Source organism: Ceratotherium simum, chromosome 21 (assembly GCF_057802395.1).
Source record: "Ceratotherium simum simum isolate JZ-2026a chromosome 21, ASM5780239v1, whole genome shotgun sequence".
NCBI classification, from domain to species: domain Eukaryota; kingdom Metazoa; phylum Chordata; class Mammalia; order Perissodactyla; family Rhinocerotidae; genus Ceratotherium; species Ceratotherium simum.
The window spans coordinates 22,149,721-22,166,216 of record NC_141920.1 but is presented as its reverse complement, the minus strand read 5'-3'; the positions used below and the strand labels follow the sequence as shown (position 1 = coordinate 22,166,216).

Sequence of the window (16,496 nt, the reverse complement as noted above, 5' to 3'; positions counted from 1 at the left end):
CCTCACCTCTGCCGCCACCCCAGTATAAATGATGCATGAGCAGGAAAGGAAAAGCAGCAGGACTGCTTCAGTTTGCCTTGTCTTCTCTTGCTTAAGATTGGTAGTGGAGGAAAGGCAAATGTCTGAAGACGAGAGTGCAAAAAGCCATGCGAGCTGTGGTTGGGATGAATCAGCAGGTAGAGAGAGAAGACTGATGAGCAGGATCGCTGCAGTGGTGTCGTCTTGCTGTTATAAATTGTGCAGGTCCTGATCTCGCCAATCCCTGTACCAGACAGGGTAGCATGTTAGGTTTAAGGCTTAGTCCTCTGTTACAAGTGCAAAGTATTTTAAACATAGAGCATGTGACCACCTTGCCACATCGTTTCTCTACATGAGTGGTACTTGGTGTATTAAAGAGCACACTTAAATAAAAGAATTTGAATGGGTCTCATCACATTGAAGTTGGTCTTAGTAGTATGGTGAAAAGAAGTCTGGATTTCTTCTGAGAGCAGGAGTTGCTGAGAACACGATTTGAAACCTTGTAGCAACAGAGCTTGTAGACAACGCTTTGGCAGAAGACAGGCTGGTAGGTTGAGAAAAAAGATTCTTGGATTTTCCTGAGATCTGTCTCCTTTTCTTGTCCAGAACCAAAGATAATAACTGGAAAGACAGCTAGTGTGAGGGAGGCCATGACCAGACTAGGGAGCATAAGAAGGAGAGAACCAGGAGACAACTGAAGCCTAGAGTTGTATTTGGGGGCTAGTTTTGTTTGGATTCACTCTTAATTTTTTTGGTCCATGGCAGCATTTATAGAGGACTTCATTTGGAAAGGCTGAATCTATTTTTTTAAAAAAAGGAAGGGTGGGAGGTCAGAGTCAGTTACTACTGGATCTATTTAGGGGACTATAAAATGACTTTAGCTTCAGTTTTACCTAATCAGAGATTGCTGTGAATTCTGACCTGCTCGTCTCTCCTCAAGGCATTAAGCTAGGTCATTCAACTGTCCCAGTTAATTAGGTGTATGTTTTAACAGTTTTAAAGGCAATCTTTACCTGTATTTGAGTATTCAGAGTATATACCTAGTCACCCTTGCTGATGTATTTAAACCTCTTGGCTCATAGATCTTTTTAATTTTTTTGGTGAGGGAGATTGGCCCTGTGCTAATATCCATTGCCAATCTTCCTCTTTTTGCTGAGGAAGATTAGCCCTGAGCTAACATCTGTGCGCATCTTCCTGTATCTTGTATATGTGACACTGCCACAGCGTGGCTTGATGAGCATGCATAGGTCTGTACCTGGGATCCAAACCTGCGAACCCCAGGCCGCCGAAGTGGAGCACACAAACTTAACTACTACACTCTACCCTCATAGGGTCATTTTTTTAAAGGCTATTTTTTTAGAGCAGTTTTAGGTTCATAGCAAAATTGAGAGGAAGGTACAGAGATTTCCGATATACTCTAGCCTGCCCTGGTACATGCTTAGTCTTTCCCCATTATCAGCATCCCCCACCAGAGTGGTACATTTGTTACCGTTCATGAACCTACATTGATACATCATAATCACATAGTTTACATTAGGGTTCACTCTTGGTGTTGTACATTCTGTGGGTTTGAAAAAATGTGTAATGTCACGTATCCATCAATATAGTATTTTTCACTACCCTAAAAATCCTCTGTGCTCACCTGTTCATCCTCCCTCCTATCCCTGTCTCCATAGTTTTACCTTTTCCAGCATGTCGTATAGTTGGACTCATACAGAATTTAGCTTTTTCCGATTGGCGTCTTTCACTTAGTAATATGCATTTAAGGCTCCTCCGTGTCTTTTCATGGCTTGATTGCTCATTGCTTTTTAGTGCTGAATAATACTCTGGTTTTGGATGTACCACAGTTTATCCATTCACCTACTGAAGGACGTCTTGGTTACTTCCAAGTTTTGGCAATTATGAATAAAGCCACTATAAACATGCATATGCAGATGTTTGTGTGGACTTAAGTTTTCTACTCATTTGGGTAAATACCAGCAAGCATAGTTGCTGGATCGTATGGTAAGAGTATATTTAGTTTTGTAAGAAACTGCCAAACTATCTTCCAAAGTGGCTGTACCATTTTGCATTCCCACCAGCAGTGAATGAGAGTTCCTATTGTTCCACATCGTCATTAGCATTTGGTGTTGTCAGTATGCTAGGTTTTGGCCATTCAGATAAATGTGTGGTGGTATCTAATTGTTTTAATTTGCATTTCCCTGATGACACATGATGTCTTTTGCAAACATTTTCTCTCAGTCTGTGGCTTGTCTTTTCATTCTCTTGACAGTGTGTTTCATAGACCAGAAATTTTTAATTTGAATGAAGTTCAGCTTATCAGTTCTTTCATGGATCATGCCTTTGGTGTTGTATCTAAAAAGTCATCACTAAACCAAAGATCATCTAGATTTTCTCCTATGTTATCTTCTAGGAGTTTTATAGTTTTGTCTTTAGGTCTGTGATTAATTTTGAGTTAATTTTTTTGTAAAGGGTGTAAAGTCTTTGTCTAGATTTGTTTTTTGGCATGTGGATATCCCGTTGTTCCCATACCATTTATTGAAAATACTGTCTTTTCTCCATTGTATTGCCTTTGCTCTTTTGTCAAAGATCAATTGACTATGTTTATGTAGGTCTATTTATGGACGCTGTTGTTGCATTGATCTACTTTTCTATTCTTTTGCCAGTACCACACCATCTTGATTACTGTAGCTTTGTAGTAAGCCTTGGAGTCAGGTAGTGTCTGACTTTGTTCTTCTCCTTCAATATTGTGCTGGCTATTCTCAGTCTTTTGCCTCTTCATATAAACTTTAGAGTCAGTTTGTCTATATCCACAAAATAACTTGCTGTGATTTTGATTGGGATTGCATTGGATCTGTAGATCAAGTTGGGAAAAACTTAACAATATTGAGTCTTCCTATCCATGAACATGGAAAATCTAAATATTTCTTTAGCTCTTATTTGTTTGTTTATCAGAGTTTTGTGGTTTTCCTCATATAGATCTTGTATATATTTTGTTAGATTTATATGTAAGTATTTCATTGTTTTGGGTGCTAATGTAAATAGTTACTTTGTTTTAATTTTGGATTCCACTTGTTCATTGCTGGTATATAACAAAGCAGTTGACTTTTGTATATTAACCCTATATCTTGCAGCCTATATGTTTTTTAATCCTTTTCAGTGACAGTCCCACTCTCATCCTTTCTCTAGTGATGCCCTCCTCTTAGGCTCAGGCATCTGCTCTTAAAATAGAAATCCTATAGAAAGAGTAACTCAGTGGCATGAGGAGGTGTCGGCAGCATCCATCAGCTTTCAGAGTGGCCTGAAGGGAGGACTTTAATGTGGAACATGTTTCCTTTTATTAAAGAGAAGTTTCTTTGGTGATGTTTAGAATGTAATAGTAGCCTCAGCATGATGGGATACCCCATCAAGAACAGATGAGATCTGTTTTTTCTCTTTAATGATTACCTGGGAAAGAGTTATTTGAACTCAAGATGGTGTCTAATCAGATCAGCCACCTTCCCTTTTAACCTTGGATGGACTTGCTAAGTTAGTCTGAGGGTCACCCAAGAGTGAGCCTTGGATTCTGATCCCAGTTTGCCTCATGAGAGACTCAGTGATTTTCAAACTGTTCTGAGGAATTCCTTCAACTGAAGTGCTCTGTGGCTGCCAAGAGTGGATGGATCCGAGTCGAGGTGGCTTTTGTTTGTTGGCTTTGGTCAGAGGATTTGGGCAGGGAGCAAGGGGTAACTGTTCAGTAACTATTTTACTTTTTGTCCCTGGAATTTAGGAGAAGTTAGTTAAATGAATCCATGTCCAATAATAGAGAATTGGTCTTCTCTATTAATTTCCCTTGAAGTATATAAAACCAAAGAAGAAAAACGTTTGTAGAGAGAAAGGCAGAGAACTTTGACATTTTAGATCCTCAGATTTGAGATTAGTTTTCAGTTTCAAGAATGAAAGGTAATGATGACTTAATGTGGTGTACTTACACATAACATTATGTTGTGTTTTGGGGAGTTTTTTTGCAGAAGAAGATTCGCCCTGAGCTAACATCTATGCCACTCTTTCTCTATTTTGTATGTGAGTTGCTGCCACAGCATGGCCACCGAAGAGTGGTGTAGGTCTGTGCCTGGGAACAGAACCCTGGCCACCTAAGTGGAGTGTGCCAAACTTAACCGTTAGGCCACTAGGCCGGCCCCCATAACGTTATGTTTTATATATTGTTAATTCATTGGGCAACTGTGTTGGACGTCTGTTTCCAGGGCACTGGTAGGCATGGTGGATGCTGGATGAAACAGATGGTCCTGGCCTCCTGAAGCTTACTAGTTTGATGAGAGAGTCATTATTAATAATTTACATAAGTCATGTTTTAGTTGTGTAAAGTCTACAGAGGAAAGAAATAGGATGCCAGGGGAACTTCCTTCCCTCCCGGTCTCTTCATTTGATGGCCTGTGTGAGCAACGCTCATTTCAGGTGAAAGGCTGGCTGCCTGCAGTAATGTGGGGGCAGAGGCTCCCTGCCCATATCCCCGATTCCCTTCTCCCACTCCTTGCTTGGACTTTGTCTTTACAACTTGAACTAAGTGTTTTCATCTAACCTATTTCCTGTCTTATCACTCCTCCCAGGAGTGCTTAAGCTTATGTCCTCAAACCCTCTGCCTCTCCAGTTGGGCATAAGGTGTCTGGCATGAAGGAATATAGAACTTGAAGAAAAATCTTATGGGTGGTCCAGTTCCTTCATTTTCAGATAAGGAAAGTGAGGGTGAAGGAAGAGAGGTGTGTGTGCACGTTCACACAGCAAGTTAGCATCAGAGCCAGAACTAAACCCAGGTCTTTGAGTCTCAGCCCTGTGTTTTCTGTTAGATTCCTTCAGGAGAGGCTTTAGTCGGCAAGGGCCCAGCGTCAGGAAACTTCTTGTCTTGCAGAAATACTGAGTGAGGTGACACAGCTAGAGAAAAAAAAGCCTCAAGAGAGCCATGAACCCCAGACCTCACATGGCCCAGGGTCGTTATTCCATACATATTTACCAAGAGGACATTTTGCTGGGAGCTGAGGAAGGAAACAACTATAGCCGGTTCCAGTCATCAGGGGGAGTCATATTTTAGAAGAACATAGAAATCTAACGTGCAGAGAGAGCACCTGAGAGCAGCCTAGGGCTCTCAGATGCACGCTCAGTGCACAGGAGGGCTCCAGAGCGGTGGATATGGGGACCAGTCTCCCAGATAAGGAGGAAAGATTTCCCAGAGAAGTGGGACTCAGCAGGTGGGCAGAGGAGTAGAGGCAGGCCTGTGCTGGGACCAGGAGAAGAAATAGATCCCTCCAGGCATGAGGGCAATGGCCCATGCAGGCAGTGACCTGTGCTTGGGGGTTGCAAAGTTTTGAGAAATACGTTTGGGCAGGAGCTAATTCAAGAACCTTGAGCTCCGAGCAATCATGGAGATAGTGTGGTGCCATGCTTCACTTTCTCAAAGGAGTGACCTGAGGAAAGCTGGGCTTTTGGAAGATACGTCTGGCATGTTTAGGGGAGATTACTAGAAGGCCTCATCAGGGACTTGCTGCAGTTACTTGGGTATGGAATGAGGAAGTCCTGGACACAGGTAGTGGCAGTGGGGTATTTTGAGCTTCTGTAGTACTTGTCTGCAAGAATGATATATCTCGGTTAATCTCTAAGTATAGTGCAGAAAGTATAGCTTTATAGTGATTTTTCTAGCCATGTCTAGGTGGACCCCTCAAAATAATTGTAAAGCCTAGACATCTGTATTTTATTTTTGTAAGACATTTTTAAATAAATGAGAACCAATTAAAAAATAATGCAAATACAAAATGTCACTTGTTTTTACTTCCAAATCTCAAGTGCTAAGTTAAATAGCATTTAATTCACTGTGGCCAGTATTGAACTCTGCTTTCCTTTTTTACCTTTTGAGAATTTGAAAACCCTAGCATTGTAGTTTAGCTGAATGGGAGAGGGGTGATCTGGTGGGGAGAGAGTAGAGCAAGAGGGTAAGAGTGTCTGTATGGGCCCCTTCCACCTGACCATGCGCACGCGGACTTGACTCCATTGTCTTCTCTTTGTCTCCTTAGGAATATAAACAGAAGCTTGCTCGGGTAACCCAGGTCCGCAAGGAACTGAAGTCCCATATTCAGAGCTTGCCGGACCTCTCATTGCTGCCCAACGTCACAGGGGGCTTGGCCCCCCTGCCCTCTGCTGGTGACCTGTTCTCAACTGACTAGGGCAGGTGTCATGCCCCAGATTCCCATCTGTACCAGCAGAAAGAAGAGGGCAGTTTGTGGTTGGAAGTAACCTTGTAGCCTCTGGTTCTATCCCTTTCTCCATCCGGCCCCCCAGCCTCAAGAAAGAACCACAGACTCTGATTCTCCTCTCCGGCCTCTCCTGGTGAGCACAATTCAGAACAGTGGCAAGTGGAATCCGGTTTAGATTCACATTTGGAAAGAATACAGACTCTCCTCCTTTTTGTTTTCATGCCCCTGTTGGTTTTCCATTTTTACCTCTCTACGCCCAAAAGATTATGAAAATCATGTGTACTTCTAGAAGCTTTCAGAAGAATCTTGTCCTTCACGTCAGCATTTTGTCATGAAAGCAGCTTCTCTTTTCTGAGCTAGGCTTGTTCGAGTTTAGTACAGACATCCACTAAGGGACTCGCTCTGGAGTTGCTGGCTTTCCTGGCTGTCATCCACCCCCAAGGTTGGAGGCACGACTGTCGAGCAGCTTTGCCGTAAAGAGTTTGCCAAATCTCTGATCCTCCCTTACCATTACTCTAGCGGTGTATAGTCAAAGGTTAGGTGCGTTTGTTTGTAAGCAGACTAGAGAATCTAGCAATAAGATCCAAAGCTGATCTGGGACATAAAGTCACAGTTCAGAGACAGTAACAGGGATCACAAGCATGAGTTAAAAATAAGTTACTTGCTTCAGGGTCCTACGAACAACCTTCCCAGGCTGCACTTATCAAGGGTCCCACCCACTGTCATAGAGCATGTTCCTAAAAACATGATCTTTTGACCCCAGTTGGTTGTGAAGGCGGTTGTTAGAAATGGCACTGGTGGGCCCCAAAAGCTCAAGGCCCCCTGAGAGTCCAGGCTCTGCATGGGTGTTGCTTTGACCCTTTCTTTTGGGGAGTAGGGCACACACTAACATTTAATTCACTGTATGGGCACATGTCCACAGTATGGTGACTAAACTTGAATCTCTCCCTTGCAAATATGATGCTCTGTGCATGTTTGTCTGTCTGTCAGTTTACGCCACTGCACATGTCCTTGTGCCCATGGGAGGAGGAGTACTTTGCCTCGGATGTTATTGAATCGCTCACTGCGGGCAGGGGAAGGGGGAAAGTTGGGGATATTGATTTTGAGTTTTAATTCCATTATCATGCCAGCTGACATTATGACTATATATAATGTTGTTAGAGAGGATTTTTGCCTTGCTTTTAGTAAAGGTTAGGCCTGCTAACTGTAAATCATTCTAATTTGGCAGGCTTATTTTTGACATTGGAAAGGGCAGAAAACAATTTGCCCTAATAGTGTAATAGGAATTATAGCCCAGTGGCTGAAATCCAAGAGCTATAAAAAGGAATTCAGTGAAAGGGGCTTCAGAATCTCCATTATTTTGAATTGCTATTTTCAGGATTACCAAAAAGCCAATTATTTGTAATTTTACGTGTTAAACATTTTAAAACATAACCTGTGTTTTAAAAAAAAGTATAACAGGCTTCCCTTCAAGAAGCTCCCCTGCCTGCCATGAGGTGAGAACATGAGAAGTCGTAGCAGGTATTCAGTTTAACTCTCTGTAAAACCTGGTAGCATTTAAGCTATTTTTCAGATTTGAATATGGACTGTGTGCTGTTTGCGTGTTGATACTGCCTTGTTGCCCTGTCATTATTAAATTAATGAGTCTATATATAAAGTTTTTCTCCCAGAGGCCATAGGGCAGTAGGTAACTTGACTAAAATTGCAAGATAAGTTCCAGTCTTGGCTGTTTCTGCACATACGCCCCCACCCCATATGATGTGCTGCATTAGTCCTACATATGAGCTCGTTTCTGAACAGACCCATTTTAGACATTCTCTGTGCTTTCACCAAGGAAGCAAAATTTTACTAGCCACAAACCAACCAAAAGAGTATAGTACATACTGTAGATATGATCAGCTATATGAAAATGTTATAACATAATGGATTTTGCACACTGCTATGTTTTATCTGATTGAGTCTTTGACCAGCAATTGGTGCATAATTATTACAGCAAGAGCAAAAAATGAAACGGTAGCAATTATGTAAATGAATTTGTTGGCCCCTTAACACCTGTTACTAGTGGACTTCCTGTGAGGAAGTTTTGTTTTTTTGTTTTTTAATGAAATGCTTTTGTTTTTTAAATCTTAATTCTCCCCACATCCTCTCTTAAGTGTGCTTACTTCATTTGTTTAATTTAAATGAACCTCTCTCCCTGTATGTATGAAGTGATCTGGTGGGGTGGGGTGGGTGGTTTCTGTTTTGTGTTTCTTCTTCTTTACGTAGGGCATCCATAGGCCTCAAAGGACCTTTCCTTTAGGTCATATTCCTCAGCAAGTCTTCAATCTTCCTTTGTTTTTATTGTTTGTTTTTTTTCTTAAAGAATATTTTTAAAGCTTAAATTTGTATATTAATTTAGGACTTTATTTAGAAGTATAGGCTGTCATTGGTGGCAGCAGTATATTCTGAAATGTCTCATAGATATATATTTTTGAATAAAGATGGTGTTGTTGAACGACATGGTGTGCTGTTTCTTTTCCCAACCCTGTCACAGAACACCCCGTGCTTTCTTTGTAAGCAGTGGGTAGTTAGTAATCACCAATAGAGATTGTGCTGTCTACACAGAATCTTGTCCCTTAGGAGTTTTTGTGACTGTTAGTGGCCCATAAATACTCAGCATTTACATAGTATTTTCTGGTTCTTTCCAGTGGCTTAATTAGCTTTAATTAGCCAATCCACACAGTACCCAAGAGAGGTCCCATACCTCCCTAGTTTTGTCCTCATCGTACAGAAGTGGGAACTGATGGAGGGAAGTTCAATGACTCTTTCCTCTTACCACTTGCTCGCTGACAGATTAAACTTGAAGTTTCAGTGCTTTTGTTCGCACCACTAGGCCTCCTGAAAGATACTTGATTTTGGCAATACAGTGAAAGCCACTCTAAACAGTAAAAAGAAAAAGGTGAGATAATTACAAACCCAAATGGTATGTCTTTTACAAACATTTTTGTGGGTTTCCTTTCTTCTTTTCACTTTTAAATTCACTGAAAGCATATTGACTGAGTATTACTGGTTAAAACTCAAAATAATAGAAAAATGGTTTGAAGTAGGTCCTTTTGAAGTAAGTGGTATGTTTGGAAGGATGGTTTTGACCTTTCCACTGGGTGAGAGCAGCATTTGCCAGAAGTGGGCTTACCCGGTTATCTCAGGGTGCAAAGCACTGCAGTAGCTGTGGTCCTTCACAACTAAATGCACCTCAACTCGAAGTCCAGAATTAGGGAAGTTGAGACTATGCATTTACCCAGGTTCTGTCTGAAAATATAAAGGTTGAATGTAACATGTGAATCTCGGGAGACAAGATCTCCTTCTGTGTCCCCAGGTTTCATGGCCTAGTTAATGTCTTCACTCCTACTATAAATAGTAAGTCCATAATTCCTCTGGTTTAATTAGCACTTCAGGCTACAAAATGTGACTCTGAGGTCCTCAGAGCTGAAGATGGGACTACCCAAGAGTTCATGAATCTGTCAGAATGCTTAACTTGTGATTAGAGCCATTAACTCGCTGTGTGACCTTCCTGGGCAGGGTACTTCTCTCTCTGGGCCTCAGTTTTCTTATCTCTGAAATGTGGTATTGGACTAAATTATTTCTAGGCTCCCTGCCAGCCCTAAAAGCTTAGGATAGTTGTGTTGCATGAGAAGAATGCAGGACTGAAGTCTGAGAACGCTGGATGGCATGTCCTAGGTTCCCGATAATATTCGTTAGATAGGTTAATAACATCACCACTGTGCTGTGTAACTTATATTTAAACAAAAGCATGCGTGAAACCCTGGAGATGGTAGTCTGCAAGGATCAGAACACAAGAGACACTTCACTGTCTGGGCACAAACAACCTGCCTTTGGTTTATTGACATCTTTTTCTTAAAGCTATTTTCCAGCCTGGTTTGCTGTCTTACTTTCTCCTACGATCTTTCATCTGGCTAAACTCATTTCTCAGTGCCACCGCCGTGGAGTTTTCGTTTAAAAATCGTTCTTCCACTCTGAAGCACAGATTTAATTAAGAATCCATTATTCTCCTATACAGTAGATTGGGTTCACACAGCTTTATGTAGTGTTGAAAGCTCAGTTTGTTCAATTTTTTAGACTCTGAAACAGTTCTTTTCCATTAAAAATTCATTTCTATCACTGGTTTGGTGAATATTAAAATTAGCAGTATGAGTCAGAATTTATTTAATATATTTTACAAATAAGAGGCAGCTGTGGCAAGTGATAACCCACATCTTCTGATCTCTCACTGTGATGACCTTGGGCAAGTCCCTCTGCTTTCTGGGGCCTCATCTGCTTCTTAAAGGAAATGAATGAGGTTGACTAACCTCTGAAGTCTTTTCCAGATCTAAAGTTTTATGGCTAAGCTTTCATAATATTTCTTCCTACTGAGAATACTTTTAATGATAATGCACTCTGTAGATTTTTAAATGCCGATTATCTGTAGGACTTAGTTATGAAACTGATAAAGTAGTTACAAACATACCTATTAATAAGTTTAAACGAGATGTTTGTAAAAAAGGCCTAGTGCCATGTCTGGGACAAAGTCGGGGCTCAATGGTAGCTGTTACTATACTCAGTAATGAATGTAGGTATTTAAATGAACGTAAAACAAGAGGTTAAATAGATGTTTTTTGGAAGGTAGCAATAGGTCCCACATACCTGTACCATATCCTATATTTACCAAGGAGATGGTCAAAAATGTGTAGCCCTCTTAAACTCCCCACCCACACTGAAGGTATAGGAGAGTCAGAAGTTAGAGTTGAAGGAGGACTTTTGGTGGGGCTTTGTTTGAAGAGAGCCATTTGTGTGTTTTGAGTCTCCCAAGGGAGAGCAGTGGATGCCACCTGCCTTTTATCTCAAGGCTCGGGAAAAGGGCCTCAGTGGAGCTCAGTATGTGTCCCCTGTAGGGTGGCAATCTGGTGGACTAGACAGACCCCTGCCTGGAAGAATCTAAAGGATGAGATGTCAGTGGCTGGCCAGGTGCTTTGATGATGGAGCAAGGGGGAGGTGGCTGAGTTGGGTACAGCCCCCACTCCTCGAGTTTGTCAGGGCAAGGGATGCATGCCTGCCTCCCATAGCCCAGATGTGGGCTGCATGCAGGAGACCTGGCACGGGGTCATCTCAGAGCCTGACCCAGAGGCGAGGGGTCTCCTCAAGGAGGTGAACTTCCGACTTGAAGTGCTGAGAAAGGAGCAGAAAGCAAAGAGCCAGAGGGGAGTCATCACCCTTGAGAGATCCCTGGTGGTGGGGGACAGAGATGGGATGACTCGGAGAAGGGAGAGCATGAGCCACTCTGAGGAGTGTCAGAGGAGCTCACGAGAGAAAGTAGTAGTTAAACTTGCCAAGCCAGCGCCCAGTCACCACAAGGCCTCAAGTAAGGACTTTCTCTTGTTTCGCCTTCCTTTCCTCACTCCCACTGCCCTATTCCTGGAAGGGTCGGAAGCCTTAACAAACAGGGAGGCCTCCCTTCCTTGATGCTGGCTTCCCACCTGCAGCAGGCCCAGAGACGCCTCCACTTCAGATGATAAGCTGTTTTGATTATAACGTGGGATTGAACATTTACATTTCTGAACTGTTTTGCACTTAAGTGTGACTACGAGATTTATTATCATTATTATTAAATAAGTTGACTGGAGAAGTTGTGGCAGCCTGAGTTTCCTTCTAGAGTTAGGGGCTACACAAGCACCACAAATTGGATTCCAAGGGATAGTAGGAGACAAAAATGAAGTTGCTTTTTGATTGTGATTCCACAAGACTGCTTGTTTATTGTAATGGTTACACACACGTTTTATTTTAGGACTTGGAATTCTTGCTTCACTGTTTTATTTTTAAAAGGTTCATTTCCACAACTTCAATTTGTTTATAATTAGTGAATTTCTGAATTATCTTTCTGTGTCTACTTGAACACATTTTTTTTTAATTGTGGTAAAATACACATGACATATTGACCATTTTAGCTACTTTAAAAGTGGCATTTAGGGGCCGGCCCCGTGGCTTGGTGGTTAGGTGAGCGCGCTCCACTGCTGGCGGCCCGGGTTCGGATCCCGGGCGCGCACCGACGCACCGCTTCTCCGGCCATGCTGAGGCCGCGTCCCACATACAGCAACTAGAAGGATGTGCAGCTGTGACACACAACTATCTACTGGGGCTTTGGGGGGAAAAAATAAATAAATAAAATCTTTAAAAGTGGCATTTAGCACATTCATGATGTTGTGCAACCATCACCACAATCTAGTTCCAGAACATTTTCATCCTCTCAAAACGAAACACCGTACTCATTCAGCAGTCACTCCCATTCCCCCCTACTCCCAGCCCCTGGCAACCACTAATCTGCTTTTTGTCTTTATGAAATTGCCTATTCTGGATATTTAATATAAATGGAATCATACAATATGTGACCCTTTGTGTCTAGCTTCTTTTACTCAGCATATTGTTTTTAAGGTTCATCCATGTTGTAGCATCTATCAAAATTTTATTCCTTTTTACAGTTGAATAATATTCCGTTGTACAGATATGCCACATTTGTTCATTCTTCAGTTGATGGACATTCGGGGCTGTTTCCACATTTTGGCTATTGTCAATAGTGCTTCTGTGAACATTCTTTTACAAATTTTTGTTTGAACACCTGTTTTCAATTCTTGCAGGTATATGCCGGGGAGTGGAATTGCTGGATCATATAGTAACTCTGTGTTTAACTAATTGAGGAACCGCCAAATGATTTTCCACAGTGGCTGCAAGATTTTACATTTCCACCATCAGTGCATACATTGAAAAGTTCCAGTTTCTCCACATTCTTGCTGCTAGTCAGGGTTCTCCAGAGACACACAACTGTGTGTATGTGTATATATATATATATAGAGAGAGAGAGAGAGAGAGAGAGAGGGAGTTATTTTAAGGAATTGGCTCACACAATTATGGAGTCTTGGTAAGTCCAAAATCTGCAGGGGAGCCCAACAGCTGGAGACCGAGGAAAGAGTTGCAGTTCAAGTCCAAAGGCAGTCTGCTGGCAGAACTCCTTCTTGCTCAAAGGGGGGTATCAGTCTTTGTTTTCTTAAGACCTTTGACCGATTGGATGAGGCCCACCCACATTATGGAGTGTAATCTGATTTACTCAAAAGTCCATCAGCTTAAATGTTAATGTCATCCAAAAAACACCTTCACAGAAACATCCAGAATAATGTTTGACCAAATATCTGGACACCATGATGCTGCCAAGTTGACACATAAAATTAACCACCACACTTGCCAGCACGTGCTATTTTCCATTTTTAAAATTATAACTGTGTTAGTGTCCTAGGGCTCTGTAAGAAAGTACCACAAACGGTGACTTAAAACAGATTTCTCGTCTCACACTTCTGGAGGCTAGAAATCTGAAATCAGGGTGTTTGCAGGGCCATGCTCCCTCCAAAGCCTCTAGGAGAGGATCCTTCCTTGCCTCTTCCAGCTTCTGGTAGCCCCAGGCATTCCTTGGCTTGTGGCAATGTAACTCGGATCTCTGCCTCCATCTTCACATAGTTGTCTTCCTTCTCTCTCTTTTTGCTCAACTTTTCCTCTTCTTATAAGTACACCAGTCATATTGGGTTAAGGCCGACCTTAATGGCCTCATGTTAACATGATTAAATCTGCAAATATCTTATTTCCAAATAAGGTCACATTCACAGATACTGGGGGTTGGGACTTCAACATATCTTTTTTGGGAGGGGACACAATTCAATCCATAAAACTAGCCATCCTAGTGGGTATGAAATGATATCTTGCGGTGGTTTTGATTTGCATTTCCCTAATGACTAATAACATTGAGCATGTTTTCATGTGCTTGTTGCCTATTTGTGTATCTTCCCTGAAGAAATGTCTATTCAAGTCCTTTGGCCATTTTTGAATTGGGTTCTCTCTTTTGTTGTTGAGTTGTAAGAGTTATGTATTCTGAATACTAGACCCTCATCACATACGTGGTTTGCAGATATTTTCTCCCATCCTGCAGGTGTCTTTTCACTCTCTTTATAATGTCCTTTGGTGTATATAAGTTTTTATTTTTATTTATTTATTTTTGTGTGTGTGAGGAAGATCAGCCCTGAGCTAACATCCATACCAATCCTCCTCTTTTTGCTGAGGAAGACTGGCCCTGGGCTAATAACATCTGTGCCCATCTTCCTCCACTTTATATGGGACGCCGCCACAGCATGGCCTGACAAGTGGTGCGTCGGTGTGTGCCCGGGATCTGAACCCGGGCTGCCAGCAGCAGAGCGTGCACACTTAACCGCTACGCCACGGGGCCAGCCCCTATATAAGTTTTTAATTTTGATGAATTCCAATTTATCTATTTTTTCTTTTGTGGCTTATCTTTTTGGTCTCACATGTAAGTAAACGTTGCCAAATCTAAGGTCTTGAACATTTACTCTTATGTTTTCTTCTAGGATTTTATACTTTTAGCTCTTATATTTGGATGTTTGGTCCATTTTGAGTTAATTTTTGTATACGGTGTGAGGTAAGATTTCAGCTTTATTCTTGCATGTGGATATTCAGTTCTCCCAGCACTGTTTGCTGAAGAGATTATTCTTTTCCCTTGAATGGTCTTGGCATCCTTGTCAAAATCTTGAACTTTTAAAGGTGAATTTAGGGCCAGCCCCATGGCTTAGCAGTTAAGTGCTCGTGCTCCGCTGCTGGCGGCCCGGGTTCGGATCCCAGGCGCCCACCGAAGCACTGCTTCTCCAGCCATGCTGAGGCCGCGTCCCACATGCAGCAACTAGAAGGATGTGCAACTGACATACAACGATCTACTGGGGCTTTGGGGAAAAAATAAATAAATAAATAAAATTATAAAATAATAAATAAATAAATAAAAGTGAATTTAAGTAATGAGTTATGACTTAATCAATCAGGTTAACCTTGAAGATCTCTTCCCAGCTCAACATTTCATAAAAATCTTGACAGAGCCTGGCTTCCTGGTAGAATTGTAAAAGTTAGGAATATTTATGAACTAACTCCAAACGCAATTTTCTTAAAGGTCTCTAACAACTTTTAGTGAAGTCACAATCTCTTAGTTAAATGATAGTTTCAAGTGTAACCCAATAATAAAAACAATTGGGTAGAGTTCCACCCATGAAGGATTAAGTGCTATGGGAATTGGGAATTGCCCTCCACCATAAACAACTAGAAAAGCAGACAAAATATATAAAACAAATGCTTTCAGACATTTGATACCAGGAAGCACAGAACTGTGAGTCCCCAAGAGAAGGGAAACAAACAAGGAGGGGTGATTCCCCATCTTACTCACTGAGGGTGCTTCCAATCTGCAGCACAGAGATGGGGAGCCAGAGGCCCACTGTGCCACAGAAATCAGAGTTCAGGAAGGCTGAAGTGGCTAGAATTTGCAGGGAGAAATAACAGAGAGGAGGTTGCTGCACAGAGACAGAGCTCAGAAAATCTACAGAGGGTCCCCTGGACCCTTGGATGAGTTCTGATCAGGACATCGTGGGATGAAACTCCATGAGACCGGGGAAAGAACAAACAGAAAATAGTAGGCCTAATAATTCCCAGAGCTCCAATACGTCTTGGAATAGTTGAAGTTTCTGCTACCTAGAGTAGAGAGACCTTGTAATACACAGAGCATTGGATAGAATCCTCAGAAAGGTCATGCCTTTGTAGTGGGGCTAAAGTAGCCCTAGAGTAAAGGCCGCTCTCAGCCTGCCATAAAAAAGCTTCATAGAAAGCCTCAAACTGATCTGCAAGTGACTTAACTGCTTGGCAGAACAAAGTCTAACACCGTTTAAGGAAATACAACAGGAGCCGGCCCAGTGGCATAGCGGTTAAGTTTGCGTATTACGCTTCGGCAGCCCAGGGTTTGCCGGTTTGGATCCTGGGCACGGACTTACTCACCACTCATCAAGCCATGCTGAGGTGGTGTCCCATATAGAAGAGCTACAACTCAAACTATGATACACAACTATGTAGTGGGGCTTTGGGGAAAAAAAAGAAAAAAAAAAAAGATTGGCAACAGATGTTAGCGCAGGGCCACTCTTCCTCCAAAAAAAAAAAAAAAAAGAAATACAACAAAACCCAGCACTCAACAACATAAAATTTACTGTGTTTGGTATCCAACAAAAAAGTCATCAAGCATGCAAAGAAGTAGAAAATATGACCAGAATCAGAAGAAAAATAAGTCAGTAGATCCAGAATGACACAGATGATAGGATTAGCTGACAAGACCTTAAACAG

The 16,496-nt window shown here is 41.8% G+C and overlaps 1 protein-coding gene across 2 annotated transcripts in view; it reads left to right on the top strand.

The window, feature by feature from the left end:
• Window positions 1-13,133, top strand: part of RPRD1B (regulation of nuclear pre-mRNA domain containing 1B) — a 57,063-nt gene extending 43,930 nt beyond the window's left edge. The window contains exon 7 of one of the 2 annotated variants that reach the window (XM_087445285.1): window positions 12,926-13,133. In XM_087445285.1, the coding sequence (XP_087301411.1) occupies window positions 12,926-12,961 (36 nt within the window). In that variant the 3' untranslated portion in view covers window positions 12,962-13,133. Of the gene's footprint in view, window positions 1-6,080; window positions 8,758-12,925 lie in introns of those variants that run through there. The other variant, XM_004430413.3, reaches the window with a different exon arrangement.
• The last annotated feature ends 3,363 nt before the right edge of the window (window positions 13,134-16,496 follow it).